At 37.6% G+C, this 16148-nt stretch overlaps 1 protein-coding gene across 1 annotated transcript; it reads right to left on the bottom strand.

Annotated features, from left to right (window-relative positions):
- Positions 1 to 7934: 7934 nt before the first annotated feature.
- LOC108987225 (pentatricopeptide repeat-containing protein At2g15690, mitochondrial-like) lies at positions 7935 to 14218 on the bottom strand. The gene is made up of 2 exons (XM_018960103.2): positions 14027 to 14218; positions 7935 to 9959 (listed from the first exon to the last, which is right to left on the bottom strand). The coding sequence occupies exon 2, from the start codon at positions 9865 to 9867 to the stop codon at positions 8173 to 8175; it is 1695 nt and encodes a 564-aa protein (XP_018815648.1). The 5' UTR covers positions 9868 to 9959; positions 14027 to 14218; the 3' UTR covers positions 7935 to 8172.
- Positions 14219 to 16148: the final 1930 nt, after the last annotated feature.

The raw sequence follows: 16148 nt of genomic DNA, 5'->3' as shown, positions 1-16148 counted from the left end.
GATGGGCCTGGGCATGGAATCAGGCTTGGTCTTCAAAAGGCTCCTTTGGCTGAACAATCTCATATTGAAACAAGGCCCTTATTCATGGGCCCTCAAGATGTTATCTGCGACAACTCAAATGCAGCGGTTTTATCTTCATCTAAAATAGCACAAAGGCTAAGTCAGCCCATGATGCCTACTGCTAGCTACATCTCTTTAATCATTAAGCCATGCAACCCATCAGCAACTCAAGGCCAAGGTAATTCTGCTATGAATTATGTTTCGAGTCCGGCTTCTTCAACAATTCAAGACCAAGGAAATTCTTCTATGAATTTAGTTCCGAATCTGGCTTTTGATATTATTGAGGAACAATCTCAAACTCCAATGGATATTCAGTATGTGGAAGAATTAAAGTCCCAATGTGAAATGAGCTCTCTGCAGATGGGAATGGGAACGAAAGATTCTAAGAAATTCATTGATAATGAAATTAGTCCCAGAGAGATTACCACTGCTATCATAACACAAGATCATCCTCCTCCAGTAATTCTTTCCTCTAAAAGGCATCAGACTGTTGAACTTCCTGAATCTCCCAAAAGGAAATCTCAACGTCTCTTTAAAGTTGAGAAAAAAGATCCTATTGAGTGTCAAGCAGATGATTCTTCAATGGCCCTAGCTTTATTGGAAATGCACTCAGGATCTTCGGACAAGGAGAGAAAATTAAAAGGGAAAGCCAAACTCAATCCCTACAACCAACCTCTATCTCATTCCCAAGGAAAATCCAAATCAGCTAACGAGGCAAGCTTAAAATGTCTCCACAAGCCAAGTGAAGACAATGGCTTGGAATTGCAGGGGACTAGCCCGCCCTAAAACAATCAGAAACTTAAGGGTTAATATTAGGAAATATAATCCGGATTTTATCTTTTTGTCAGAAACAATGGTGTCGGATGATCACACAATTTATATTGTAAATAGTTTAGGTTTCCATCTTTTTGTTTAGAGACCTGCTGTATGTAAAAAAGGGGGTCTTCTATTTTTGTGGGTCCGGGTGTAGAAATAGAACATGTACATATTAATAGTAATGTAATTTCAGTTTTAGTCTACTCTGATCCTTCACATCAACCATGATTACTTACTTATGTATATGCACCAGCCCATTGGAACAACAAAGCTAATTTCTGGAGCCACTTAGATTCTTTATATCAAGCTTTTCTGGGGTCTTGAGTTTGTATGGGAGACTTCAATGATCTCATTAATCAGTCTGAAAAATATGGTGGGAGGCCTGTTTCCTATAACCCGAACAAGGGTTTGAAAGCACTCATGGACAAAAATGGACTAATTGACATTGGTTATATGGGCCCAAAGTTTACATGGACTAATAACAGACAGGGTAATGCACTTATAAGAGAAAGATTAGATCGTACCATCGTAAATCAAGAATTGAGACTTCTCTTTTCAGATGCAACACTACAGCATTTAGCTTCATCAGCATCGGAACATCGTCCAATCTTATTGCATACCATGGCTAGTATTCGCTCAGCCCCCTCTTTCAAATTTGAAGAATTCTGGACTCGCAAGCCATTGAGCCACCAAATAATAAATGAAGCATGGAGTAAGTCTCATTTGGATAACCCGTCTTACATCATATGTAAGAAAATCAAGTCCACCAAAGAAGCACTCAAACTTTGGAACAAAGGTCACTTTGGGCAAATCAATTATAATATACATCAGATTGAAAGTGAGCTTCTTGAGGTACAAGTAAATCTCATGACTCCTTCTAACCAAGAAAAAGAAAGATTTATGCAAAATAGACTTCACAAGCAAAGAGAATATGAAGAAATCTTATGGAAGCAAAAATCCAGACTCACTTGGCTAATTTCAACGGATCTCAACACCAAATTTTATCACTTGACAACAACTATCCGAAGAAAAAAGAATGTTATTGAGTCAATCAAACTGGGACCAGGTATTTGGTCCATGGACCCTCTTGAGATAGAATATGCTTTTATTAATAATTTCAGATCTTTATATTCCTCTTCAAATCCGATCATTCCGAAATTACTGGATAATCTCTTCGATAAGCAAATCTCGGATATAGAGAATGAATCTCTAACTGTTATACCAGAAGAAAAGGAAATTTTTGAAGTTGGGCCCAATGGAATAACGACCATTTTTAATAAGCACTACTAGAATATTGTTAAGAAATAAGTCATACTAGCTGTGCATAATTTCTTTACCAGTGGTCATCTTCTATAGATCAATCGTACCAACATTGCTCTTATCCCAAAGACGTCTAGTCCAAATACTCCAAGCCAATATCGACCCATTAGCCTCACAAATGTCAGCTACAAGATTATAACCAAAATCATGGCCAATCGTCTCAAATGTCTGCTCCCTAAAATTATCTCTCCTCTCCAAACAGACATTGTTCCAAGTAGAAACATCAAGAAAAATACAATCATAGCTCATGAATTATTTCATCATCTCAAAAGGAAAACTGGGAACAAAGGTTTGATGGCAATTAAACTAGACAAGGAAAAGACTTTCGACCAAGTGGAATGGGAATTTCTCTTCGTAGTGATGAAGAATTTGGATTTCAATAAAAAATGGATAAACTTGATAAAGGAGTGCATAGCAATAGTGTCATTTTCCATCCTCATCAATGGCTCACCAAGAGGTTTCTTCAAGTCTCAAAGAGATATCAGGCAAGGTGATCCAATTTCACCTTTTCTATTTATATTGGTCACTGAAGCACTATTTAGAATTTTATTAAAGGCTGAAGCTCAACAGAAATTGGAAGGGGTACAAATCAGTAGAAATAGTCTAACAGTGTCACATTTACCATTTGCTGATGATACAATAATCTTTTCAAAGGCAATAGAAAAAAATGCACAACGCATTTCAAAATGTCTTGAAAAATATTAAAGTTGGTTTGGACAGAGGATAAATTTGAGCAAATCTTCAATGTTTATTACAAGGAATACAAGCCAAACAACAAAAACTTCTATTTCCCATTGGCTACTTTATAAAACAGCATTAGTAAGAATGAAATATCTGGGCTTACCAACTTCCTTCAACAGAAGGAAAATAGAAAATTACAGTGACATACTGATCAAAGTGGGGAAAAAATTGGAAGATTGGAAATCAAAGCTATTGGCCCAGGCTGGCAGAACCATGTTAATCAAATATGTAGTAAGCTGTATTTTTTTTTAGTGTATTTTTTTAATCGAATGATTATTTGTTATTAATTTAAAATTTGATTATCTTGTTTTAAATTTTCAGATTTTATTGGGTTTTTTTTTATGATTTTTAATTTGTGAAAATTAAATTTGACATGTTTCCTTAATATTAATAATTGTTATGCATTTAAATTTCTCTTAATTTAAATTAGTTTGTGGGTTTTAAAATTATTGTATTGTTGGATTTAATTATTTTATTTTACTTAGTCACTGTGTTTAAATTTATTTTATTTAAAACTGTTGTGTTGAAATAATTTTCGTAGGAATTTTGTGACCCAAGTTGTGAGATTTAGACCTCATTTATTTTCCTTCATTTTTCTTTTTCCACTTTTTTTTTTCTCTTTTCTCTTTTTTCTTCTTTCTTTTTTTTTTCTTTTCCTTTTCCGGAAATGCTCTCTCCCGCGCGCGATCCAGCCCCTCTCTCTCACTCCATCCGATCCTTCTCTCCCCCAACCCGCCGCCATGCGCCTCCGTCCGGCGACACCGCCCAGTCCACGGCCTTCCCCACCCTCCGACGACCACCTCCCTCCAATCTCAGCTCCTCTCGCGTCGCCGTTTGCCCCCACGCGCAACACTATGCCGCGGCGTTCCTTGTGCTCGTGCGCCGCCGTCGCGCCACCATCGGCCACCATCTTTTCACCACTTCATCCTCGACCTCCTAGCAACCTAGCAACCTAGTGCACCCATCCTTGGCTCCGATCTGTCACCGGTGAAGCCCCATCTATCTCCATCTCCGATTTGAGCATTTTTGGCCTTAAACCGCTGCCCACGCCGCCATCCAGGGCCAACCACCACCACCACTAGCTTCACCGACATCCCTAGGCCCTACCCTATCAATCTCGGGTCTTCGTTTACAACCGTTCAAAAGTGGGTTTCTGAGACCCACGGCCACAGTGCATTTCACACTGTTTTGTTACTGCGTTGCCGTTTCTAGCACTTTCGTGATCTTTCAAAAATTATATTATAGCATCGTAAGTATTTTTCTCGAAGAACTTTTGAGATTTAAATGTATTTTCGTGCTAACTCATATTTACTGTGAATTAGTTGGTTGTGCCGGACTGAGTTCGAGGAGTAAGGGGGTCGATTGGATTGGATGATGGAGTTGCTTGTGTGATTGGTTTATGCTATGAAATTTGTTGGCTGTTTCGGATTTAAATATTGGTGTTTTGAGTTTGACGTTGGTCATGGTGGATATTGGTGATTTTTTTAGGAAGTAGTGATGTATTTTGGGATTATGAGGGTTTTAAGTTTTGAGAAATTAAGATAGATTATTTTAGAAGCTTAGGCTTAAATATAAAAATCCGTGATTGATTGAAAACTTATGGAAATTGTGTGATTATTTTTATAGATGGCGATTTATAGTCAACTCGAAATTTTTGAGGAAAATTCTAAAAAGCTAAGAAGTCCAGGTAAGCGGGGTTCATATACTAGTTTTGCATAAAAGAAATAAAATGAGGTTGATTTTGAAAATAAACGTGTTTGTTTTTGAAAAGAAATGATCTGAAAACAACCTCAGATGTTTATTCTGCATATGCATAAATTTAATATAAGAGAAAGTGTTTTCTGTCATGACTGGTGTAGACATGAGCTAGTTTTGTACACTTTGTTTCTAAACTATGTAAAAGAGCGAATAAGGAATTCTAAAAGTTTTGTTATGAATAAATGAGAATATTTTGTTTATGTTTATCTCGAACATGTGAAATAATCTGAAACTTTTCAGTGTTTTGTTTTGATATGATGTGTCATCCGAAAACCTTGGCATGAAGTTCTGATTCTGTATATGATTGTAATCAGATTTTCGATGAAATCTGTTCTGTTTCTGTTAAGGCCCAGCCACGGGTATAATGATGGTTTATAACCCTACCACGGAGGTGAAACATGGAATATGGCCCAGCCACGGGTATAATGGTGGTTTATAACCCTACCACGGGGGTGAAACATAGAATATGGCCCAGCCACGGGTATAATGGTGGTTTATAACCCTACCACGGGGTGAAACATGGAATATGGCCCAACCACGGGTATAATGGTGGTTTATAACCCTACCACGGGGGTTAAACATGGTATTGTCCCGATGTGATGCTAAGAGATGATTTAATTATAATGTTTCAGTTTGGAAATGCCGATGAATTTTCTTTTTGGAATAAGTTTATTTTTCTAGAAATTTCGCTCTAATGCTTTTGTACAAAGTTTTGTTTCTGCATTCTGAAAGTAAATGTTTTGTTCTGCTTATCAAATGTTATAAATGCTCATGTTTACATGCTAGTGTATGCTCTCTGCTTAGTGAATTGTTGATAACTCATCCCCTTATCTCCATAATATTTCAGATGACATTGATGGTTCAGCTGAGGATCAGTATTAGAGTTTATGGAGAAGATTAGCAGTGAATGGTTGTTGGGTATCTCGTGGTATTAGTGTTGATGTTGGAAGTTATTTATATTTCTTAAGTTTGCTTCAATGGATTTAGACGGTATATGGAGACTTATGTTAATGTTTCATTATTTCTAGTTTGTTATTTGAGACATGATGAAGAGTTGATTTTATTGGAATTGCTGGATTGAAAATTGGATAGATGAGTTTATATGGTTTATTTAATTGAAGTATTTACGTTTGATTTGAGGTTTGGGAAAATATATATTCTTGAATTTGGAAGTACTCTAGCCTTGTTAGAGTTGATTATCAGGTTATATGAGTTAACTCTCCGGACCCTTGGAGACGGGCCGTTACGGTGGGGATTCTCAAAAGACAAAATTCATAATATGCCATTAAAATCTTGTAAGTCTATCTGCTTACCGAAAAAAGAAGGTGGCCTGGGTATCAGATTAATGGAAAAGATAAATTAAGCAATGTTAGTAGAAAATGATGGAATTCGTTGAGTCGAGAAATGGTTTGTGACACTCAATTCTAACTGCCAAATACCTAAAGAACACTACTTTTTAGGAGACAGAACAGAAGACAACCGATTCATGCATGTGGAAGGGAATACTCAAAACAAAGGATTTGCTCAATAAAGGTCGTTGTTTTCAAATCCAAAGTGGAGAATCAGTAAACATCTGGTCAGATCCATTGGTTTCTTCACTGAATAACTTCAAACCACAACAAATACAAGGTATGACCCTAGATTACCCATTTATTACTATTTCAGATCTTATTATCAATAATCTTAGGAGTTGGGATGTTCCAAAAATGCAAACTCTCTTTGATCAAGCAAGTATCTTGGAAATACAAAAAATACCCCTCTTAGCAAGATCAGTTGAACAAGACAAAGTTGTTTGGACACTAAACCACAATGGAAAATACTCTGTTAAGACAGCTTACCAAGCAACATTGAGTAGTCATGTTTCGGATCAACATGACAACTTAATATCACTCTTCAAGCCAATGTGGAGTCTAAAAATCCATGATCGCCATAAATTACTGATCTGGAAACTACTTTGGAATATTCTTCCTACTAAATCACGAATTGGTGATTTCATTTTCCATCAAGAATCAGAAGAATGTCCACTTTGCAATCAAGAAAAAGAGACTCTAATGCATCTTTTTATAGATTGTCCTGTCATCAGAATTTTGTGGCAACAGAGCAGTTGGCCCCTAAATCTTGCAAGCTTGCCTATTAACTCTATTGCAGACTAGATCAGAATGATCATCTACCCAGAAAAAGAGTTGGGACTCAGATTAGAAGAAAATCATCATTTACAGCTATTTGCGGTTATAATGCTAGATTATATTTGGAGAAAAAAAAATGACATAGTCCACAATCACACCTCTTTGTCACTGGAAGAAACAAATATCCAGTTGAAACACATCTATTAAGATTATAAAGATGCATGAAAAGAAAAACAGAGTCAACACAGCAAAGAAGAAGAATGGAAACCTCCTCCTCTAAATTATCTAAGCTTCTCATTTGATGCAGCAGTACAAGACCAGTATTCAATTGTCTCAGTAATACAAAGAAATCACAGGGGAGATATTTTGGGGATAATAACAAATAAGGTACAAACAATTATCCCTCTAGTGGCAGAAGCATTGGCAGCACAACTAGCATCCAACATGGCTTCTAATCAGAATCTAGTAATTATAGAAGGGGATGCTCAATCTATATTCACATCTATAGAGAATCCAGATTCCACTCCTTTTTGAAACATCTCAACCATCATTGGGGACATTCTTCTTAACTTTCGACATCATCAAGACTGGAAATTTACTAAAATTCATCGATCTCAAAATCGATGTGCATACTTAGTGGTGCAATGGACATCTACCAATCATGTTTTTGAAAGCCTACCTATAGATAATATTCCTAGGTGCTTTTGTATATTGATAGTGGAAATGATTCACCTTGAACTTATATACTTTTTATATATTTATAATATGCTTGATTAGAATATATTTATATATATATATATATATATATATGTAGTTTATCAATTGACCCTGTGGTGTTTTTAGTTTTTATTTGAAATGTATTCTTTAAGAAGGTGCTGCTTAGTTTTGGTTGGTTCTATTTTTTATTGTTGGGATTGGTCATAGCTGGCAAGCTATTGCCGCTGCAGCTTTCCCAGCTTTAATCTTTCGAGTGAAAGATGTTACCACCATGAGCCACATACCGCCATTATTTTCCCATTTGCTTTCCAAAATATCATCGTATTTAAAAAGAATTACTACCCCTTATATTAATAGGCATTATTTATGCTGGATGTCAAGTTTGGCATCTCAATCTGGCATTTGCACTTGGCAGCTTAAGAAAATCAATCACGATGTGTTTGTTTACAGCAAAAACAAAACTCCAACGATTCATGTAGTTGCAAGCAATTGTACAACCAACAGATTATGAGGCATCTGAAAGAAAAAAACCGACTAAACCAACTGTCCACACTACACAGCTTGGCAATTTTAGCACTCTGCACAACAAAATCTCGGAGGACGTCTGTCCTAAAAGTTCAATGTTTCACGGACATCACCAGTAATCCCCACAGGAACATTTGCCATCTTTGAAATGATGAAACCGTTTATTGTCCCTAACAATTAGTTCCCTCCCAACGATCTTGGACATGATCTTGATGGCATTATGGCAGTCACCGCAGATACGGAGGTTCTTGATGATCCTAAGAGGCGTCCTTGCTGGAGTACTGATCAGACCATATGCAATTGCCAAACGCTCACTATGATAGAGCAAGGCCTGCTCCTTGGCCTCTTGATCGATGTCATGAAGAACATATCTCGTATCCGGCACATAACCTGCTTCTTTCATCCCAATGGAGGCCTTCAGCTTTTCATCATCCTTGTAGAGAGTTGGGTTTCGATATTCACTGATTCTATTCTTCCCATCAAGCATGCTGATTGCAGTGCGCCTTTTGGGTGGAGGGGTAGGGATCTTATTAGCAACAGCTTTTGACGAATCAAGAGCAACCATCAACTCCTCAGTCCGGTCTTCAAGATCAACATCTCCATGAATCCGAGCATAATTCCTCAAAGTCTCCCAAACCTCTGCCATTGGCTCAAATGGGAGTCTCTCTATCAGCTCCTCTGCTTCATTAAGATGCCCACACATCCCAAGTACACCTAGAAGCCCCATATAATGCTCAAACCCTGGATTGATTCCACACTCATCCTTCATTGACTTAAAATGTATAAATGCTTCCTCCACAGCATCCGCACTGGCACAAGCCGAAAAGACTGCAAGAAAAGTCTCCCCAGTGGGTTTCAAACCAAGCTGCCTCATCTGCTCAAACAAATGCAACCCCTCATCACCCAAAGCATTATCCGCATACCCATTAATCATCAAATGCCAAGACTGCATATCCCGATCTGGCATATGATCAAACACTCTCCGCGCATCGGTCATGCCTCCACACTTCCCATACATTTCAATCACCTTATTGTTCAACGGAAGATCACCCCGACAAGTCGACTGTAACAATAAATCATGAACCTTTTTTGCATTCTCATAAGAATTTGATTCGGCACAATGGTGAAACAGCCTACGGAAGCAGTTCCAATCAGCTTTAACCCCTTGTTCTAGCAGTTCAATAGCTTCCTTAACCTTCCCTGTTTCGCAAAACTGAATAAGGTCTTCAATCGAAGGTGGAGGGGGAGAAGAAACCGGTGTTTGGTCCTCAACAACCTGGTCTCGGTTAGGGCTCTGGACCTGTTGGCTCCACTGATTAGGATTTTGGACCGTTGGATACCCTTGGTTTATATTGTGCCACTGTTTTGGGGCCCTGGGTTGCTGAAAACTTGGGGTCTGAGTGTTTACTTGATTAGGGTTTTGATATTGAGGAGTCCACTGATTACGGTTTCCATGCTGAGAATAACCCCGAGCTTGATCAGGGTAGCCACTGTTGGGAAAGTTGTGTCCCTGATTAGGGTATCCATGATCCTGATAGTTCTTGCTCTGCGCCTGTGAATTCCACCCCTGGTTTTGTGGGACCCACTGATCAGGCTGTCCCTGGTTCTGAAATCCCCTAAATGGTGCTTTCTGCTGCTGCTGTTGCAGTGGTGGGGAGGGCCTCTGATAGTCATCTGGGATCGCTGAGGTGCTTATGGTTTGATTGTTGTTGTTGCGAGAATGAGAAGGGTTTCTCAGGCGTACCTTGAAGAAAGAGGGTTCTATTCGGCCTCGGGCCCGCCGGATAGTCATGAGCGACGCCATTGGAGCTGGAATGAGGTACAATGTTTTGTTCTCATACCATATTTGGAGATTTCTAGATCAACCCAACAACAAAAATTGCTCGACCTCCCGAGCTGCATAACAAAATAGACCATACATCCAATACGATTAACCAATCTAGAGCATGCTATTCAACTGCTCAAAATCCATAACTAATTTGTAATATATTGCACATTAGTTGAACATTGTTCTCATTAACCTTCTTCACAGAAACTTGTAAAAAAAATGAAAAAACAAAACCAAGCAACCAAGGAACCTTCTCAACAATCTCAAACGACTTTAAATTAACACAAAGAAGATCTATGTAAATGCATAATAGTAAGTTATAACAGCTCAAAATGTTTGAAAACATTACCCAAAAAGGAAAATAGAAATAAAATGAGTTTGTATGCACTTCAAATATATGATGATTATCAAAATATGAAACTCCAAGACAAACAGCTCAACACGTATTAGAGTTGTACCTGATCGACATTCGCAGACCATGCCCAACAAATTAAGAAAGGTTGGTTATTGCAAATGCAGCCCACGACACACGTTAGCAGACTATAACCCAGCAAAATCAACAAAAAAAAAAAAAAAAAAGGAAATACTAGAATTGGCATCAGGGAGAGAGAGTGGTTATATTTATGTGTGTTGATTTGGAAAGGAAAGATAAATCACTTAGAAGAAGAGATGAGAAAGAAAAGTAATATAATTATTTGTAACCCAACTGCAACATACTGAGTAGACCGAAGAGAGAGAACGAAAAGTTGCGAGTTGTTCATTATGCCATTTGAAGAAAAACAATACGAGCCTTGGAGATGGCCCGTTACTTGTTAGGAAACTCGGCCATTGGTAACAACCCAAAGAATTTCGTTCCTTCATCTAGTTTTTTTTCTTTTTCTTGTAATATGGTCGTTTCCTACACAATTGAACGGACCATGGTCCATGAAGCTTACATCGATATGCTAACTCATCAACAAATATTGTAGGAAGGTGTCCTCTCTTTTGGAGGAGAAAAGATAGAGTTATGTTTACGAAAGAGTGTGGTATTGAAGGAGAGGAAAAAAAAAAAGATGCAAGAGTGAGAATGATATTAAGAAACTGTTTTTTATCTCTAAAAGAATCCCTTTCCTTTTTTTTTTTTCTTGTCGAACTGAAAAAATAACAAACTGTCGCTTTTAACACTGTTCATCCGGGTCCAGGTACCTGGATATACTTGGACCTAGACCCAGGTGTTTAATACAGGCCGGATACCCACCCGGGTTATGACCCGAGCCAGTACCCGGATGAATCCGGGTTTTCAAACTCTAAGCAGAAAGGTAAATTTTAAATTTGGTTATAATCAGCAGGACCACTTAAAATGATCAACAACTTGCTCAGAACTTGGATACTCATAAACAAAGTTCATTTGAACTTTTCTCAGGAAAGTTTAGGATCATTTCAAAATGAGAGGAAAGAGTTTGTCTTTTCTTAATATGGTAAAACCAGTATGCATGACTGTTATATATAGAAAAAGCAGAGTTGTTATCTGCTGCGGTTCAAGTGTATATTATCTTGATAAGGTTGATGTGCCACTGCTCGAGTATTTGAAAATTGTGCTCCTTAGCAGTACTAACAAAACTATCAGCAGAATTGTCTGGTCAACCGCTTAACAGGCTTTACGCATTTGATTCGCACATCAATATACAGCGAACGCAAGTCTGTTTTTCATGGGCTATTGGAAAAGGTATGCATCAAATAGGCAAATTAGCATAGCAGTAGTGAAAAGGCTTAAGAATCCGAAATCAAGGCAGAGAGTGCAGAGTCACCATTTTGAATATTAACAAATATCATTGTTTTTTTTTATGTTGAGGAACCTCTCCAAAGCAGGGCACTTCGGACCCATCTCTGCAGAGTAAACTCTGGTCCCGTGCACTGCACCCTCGGAAGTTTCCCTTCACGGAACTGGTTAAATCGTTGGCTGTTCACCAGGAGGTATGGCCCCAAATGATTGTTTGCACCCATGAAGTGTTGAACCTTGGACCTTGAAGGGAGTGATTCCCCAAGACCAAGACCTTCACCACTTGGGCCAACCCCTTGAGGTTATTAACAAATATCATTTTGAACAAATTTGCAACTTAGTTTATATTGTTCGCTAAAAAGGTTGACTTACCAAGTACCTCCGTCTTTACTACAAAAATTATTAGAAATCGACTCTTTCAAGAAGCAACTTGGAAGAAATCCCAACAAAACACATATCAAAATCTCTCTTACCCATGAACTATTTGACTTCTTCCACAGGTTTAATTCATTACTAAGTGATTGTTATGTGTGACAGTTGAAGTCCTAATCTGAAGGGAGTCCTAGGGGTGGCAAATCGTGTTAACGGGGTCATGTCAAGTCGTGTATATTATACGATATGGGTCAATCCGAACATGACCTGTTAAGCTTAACGGGCCAGATTTCCAAACCCTAACACGACTCATTAAAATAATGGGTTGGCACGATACGACACGTTTTGACCCGTTATGAATTAATTAAAAATATATCAACACGACACGACTTGTTTCGATCTGTTTCAACCCGTTTATGTAAATGAGTTGAATTGACCCAAATAATCCATTTGACCTGATTAACATAATTTCACATAAAAGTTAAAATCACAATATCTCCCAAAAATATAAAACAAACTACATAAGTCCAAAATTACAATCCAAACAATAAAAACACCAAAATTACAATCTAGAGGAAGTGTGGGAGGTGATCATGACCCATGAGAACTGATTCAACTGAGAACTGAGAGAGAGTTAGGAAATACGAAATAGGGTTAGGGTATTTTTGCTTTTAGATTAAAAAGGATATAAATGTAATTTTAAGTAAAAAATTAATGGATTTAAACGGGTTACTAACGGGTTAAGCGGGTTGACCCATTAGTGACTTGTTAGTGAATCGTGTCTTAACGGGGTCAACCAGTTTTGACCCGAACCCGTTAACATCAAACCCAAACCCGTTAATTTCGTATCGTGTTTGTGTTGGGTTAACAGGCCGTATCACATATTGCCACCCCTAGAGTCCAATTTATTCGAGTGTTTGTCTTAGGGTTACGTCTTAAATGTCCATTTGTATTTAGTTGGTGTTATTTAAGTACTTTGCTTTATTTGTTTTCCATTAAGTGTGTTGATTGAGTCTTAGTTAGTGGGCCAGTTAGTTTAGGTGGGTTACATTCTGGTAGAACGTGAGCAAGCCCTTTGGGCTATTGTAATCATGTCAATTAGTGGTATCCTGTAAGGGTCTATTTATATTCTGCAAGTGTTCAATGAAGTTATCAGTTTAGATCCAAAAATTCCTAAGTATTGCTGGAGGTCAGTGACTCCTCGAATGGTCACATATCACATTCATTTATTTTTACAAAGAAAAATCCCTTTATTCGTAACAGTGATGCCAGACAACTGTTATGATCCAGAGTGCTAAACCAAATTAGTATCCAACAGTTCTAAGGCTTTTGGATTAATGGTTGGGTTTTTAACAATTGGTGATAAAAAAAAAACTACTGTCACACTTGTAATTACAATGACAGTAGGGCCTGAAGCTATAGTTGGCTTGGGTAGTTGCTGGACTTGGCCCATGGTTTTGAGTGTTAATGCATGGGTGAGCAGGGTGGAGCTATGGCCCAGCTCTTACTTTATTAGGCCTATTATGCTTATGTTATTTCCTTTTATCTTAATTTTACTGGCCTTTGGCCCACTAGTTAGTTAATGATTGGGTCTCTATAAATAGACAAATGAGACTTTTGTAAGGGCATGCAAAATCTGAATGAAAAACTTTATTTCTCTTTTTTATCTTATCTCTTTTCCTACCGGAGGTGCTCTCCTCGAAGTGAGTAGGTCTTTGAGTATTTTTATCAAACATCTGGGGTGTGTTACAACTACCAAAAACAAAACATCTAATGGTTTGTGTTTGCAAATCCAACTACGACAAGATGAAGAAATGCAAAACCCATTTCACGAATCACAGCCTATTAACCACAACCCTGAAATACCAAGAAATTGATAAAATTCTTCCTTGAAATATGCATAACAGACCAAAATAAGGAAAAACATGAACAAAAGACTTAACGATGCACACATCTACGTGATTTTGTGCCGAGAAGAGATAAGATGGAGAGAGAGAAACTTACCGAGAGGCCCGTCGGCTGTGTCTGTCAAGGTGATGATCCAAACGTCCGGCGGGAGAGAAACGGTGGCGGAGGCTCGATATCGCAGAGGGTTTCGGGGAGAGAGAGAGAGAGCGAGCGCGCTAGTTGGGACTTGGGGGGGAGACTGAACTGATAAAACGATCATCAGTTTTATCAAAACCGCGTCGTTTTGGTAAAACGATCACCAAAACGCCCGTTTTGTATATAAGCATAATTGTTTGAAGGAAAATGCAGTCCCAACAAACATCCCGACACTTTTTTTTTTCTTTTTTCACTTGATAATTAAGTAAGTATTTTTTAATAATATTGTAAATTTTTTTTAATTATTAAAACGACTAAAAAAATGCATGAAAAAAACTGCCCAAAAAAAAAATCATTTGGATTGTGGATATGGGTCCCGTACCTGTTTATTTAAAATCCGATATTGTGTTTTCTCCTCATTTTTTTTACTGATTGGCACCAAGTCAAAATAAGATTGAAGTTATCAAAAAATGGTGATTGCCCAAAGAGTGAGTATGAGAGGGGAGACAGACAAAGTAGTGCTTGCTTATTTTAGTTTCATTTTCACAACACAATCAAATGTCAAAATTCCAAGAGACCAAAAAAAAGAGTTAGTATGAAAGGGGATGAGAGATAGAGGTTCTTGTGTTTTCTCTGAGATTTTTTCAAGGAAATAGTTATGTTGAAACTAACAGTTTTTTGCGATTTTTCTGAAACAAGCTTCGATTTTGGGAGATCGAGAATGTTTTTTTCCCAAACTATTGTTTGGTTGAGACAATTCTTGATTAAATAAAAGACAATGGTGTTTTTTAAATTGAATGTGTATTTTTTAGTCCAATTCATCGTATTAGAAGCCACGTTAGAATTGCTAGACTCCCATTTTAAATATAGTAATAGATGATTGACACATAAACCTTTTTTACAACCCTTTCCATCAACATATTTTAAATGAGGGGTATTCTAATAAAATAATTTATGAAAGTAATATCATTCTACAAAAATAATCTCATTTTAAAATATAATTGTATAAAGAGTTGTACATATATCATTACTCAATTTTTATATATAAACGGACAAATTAGCACGCCATATAGGTCGTTGGAAACAGATAGTAGAATAGTAGGAAATGTATCATTATCCGACCTCAAATGCTCTCATTCCATTTTATCAAGATTTTTTGGGGACATTTATTGTTAAAAAGTCATGCAATATTACCCACAAAAACATATGCTTTCTTACATGCTTACATGACAGTGGCATATAAAAAAACCCTACACATGATGAAAATGCAGGGGAACTCGGCTCCCGAGTAGGTGATTCGACCACTGATAAAGTTTTTAGATCACGTGGGACCTTGGCTCTCGAGCATAAGATCCAACCTACGATGAAATAGATTGGTGCAACACCATAGGCCCTCGGTAACGTACGTAGTGAGGGTTCGTGGTGCCAGGGATGCTAGCCAGTTGGCAGCATCCCAATCCTTAACACGGGGGGAAGCATGCGTTCAAGCAATTGAGCACATGCTTAGTGTAACAAATTGAAGCGGTATATGTCAAGGGATTAGTCAGAGACTAATCCAAAATGTACCAGATGTAAGTACCAAGAAAATCCTCATTCAATAGTAATATACATACGTCATTATCACTTCTTCCCAAATAATATTGTACACTGTTATTAGTTCATCCTTATATCAAAACATAACGAACCATACATAGTCTATCACCTAACTAAAATAAACATTTTATAATACAAATAACTGCTAATCGGGGACATGCCTTTGTAACTACTCCTCGGATGAAACCTTCCTAGGCTAAATCTGCATCAAAGTCTATGACTTCGGTGAACGAAACCCATCACAGTGAAACTTCTAAGAAATCCTAGTAGGTTTAAAATCCATGACAATACTTATATCAATGAGAGACAATGAAAATGAATATGCACGCACTGTTTCACGTAAATAAAGCTATGAACACATATATTTATGCATGGCGAGAAATTCTCTCATGGCATATAAGCACATGTATTTTTAGTCATGGAAAAGTACCACCCTCCGAGAAAATCTCAAGTATATATGCATGGTGATGAAGCACCCTCTAAGCAAATC

This window comes from Juglans regia, chromosome 8, assembly GCF_001411555.2.
Source record: "Juglans regia cultivar Chandler chromosome 8, Walnut 2.0, whole genome shotgun sequence".
NCBI classification, from domain to species: domain Eukaryota; kingdom Viridiplantae; phylum Streptophyta; class Magnoliopsida; order Fagales; family Juglandaceae; genus Juglans; species Juglans regia.
This window is presented reverse-complemented; position numbering and strand designations above follow the sequence as displayed.

Excerpts from the sequence above, each read along its gene's own strand:
- LOC108987225 (XM_018960103.2), bottom strand. The coding sequence starts at position 9,867 with ATGGCGTCGCTCATGACTATCCGGCGGGCCCGAGGCCGAATAGAACCC.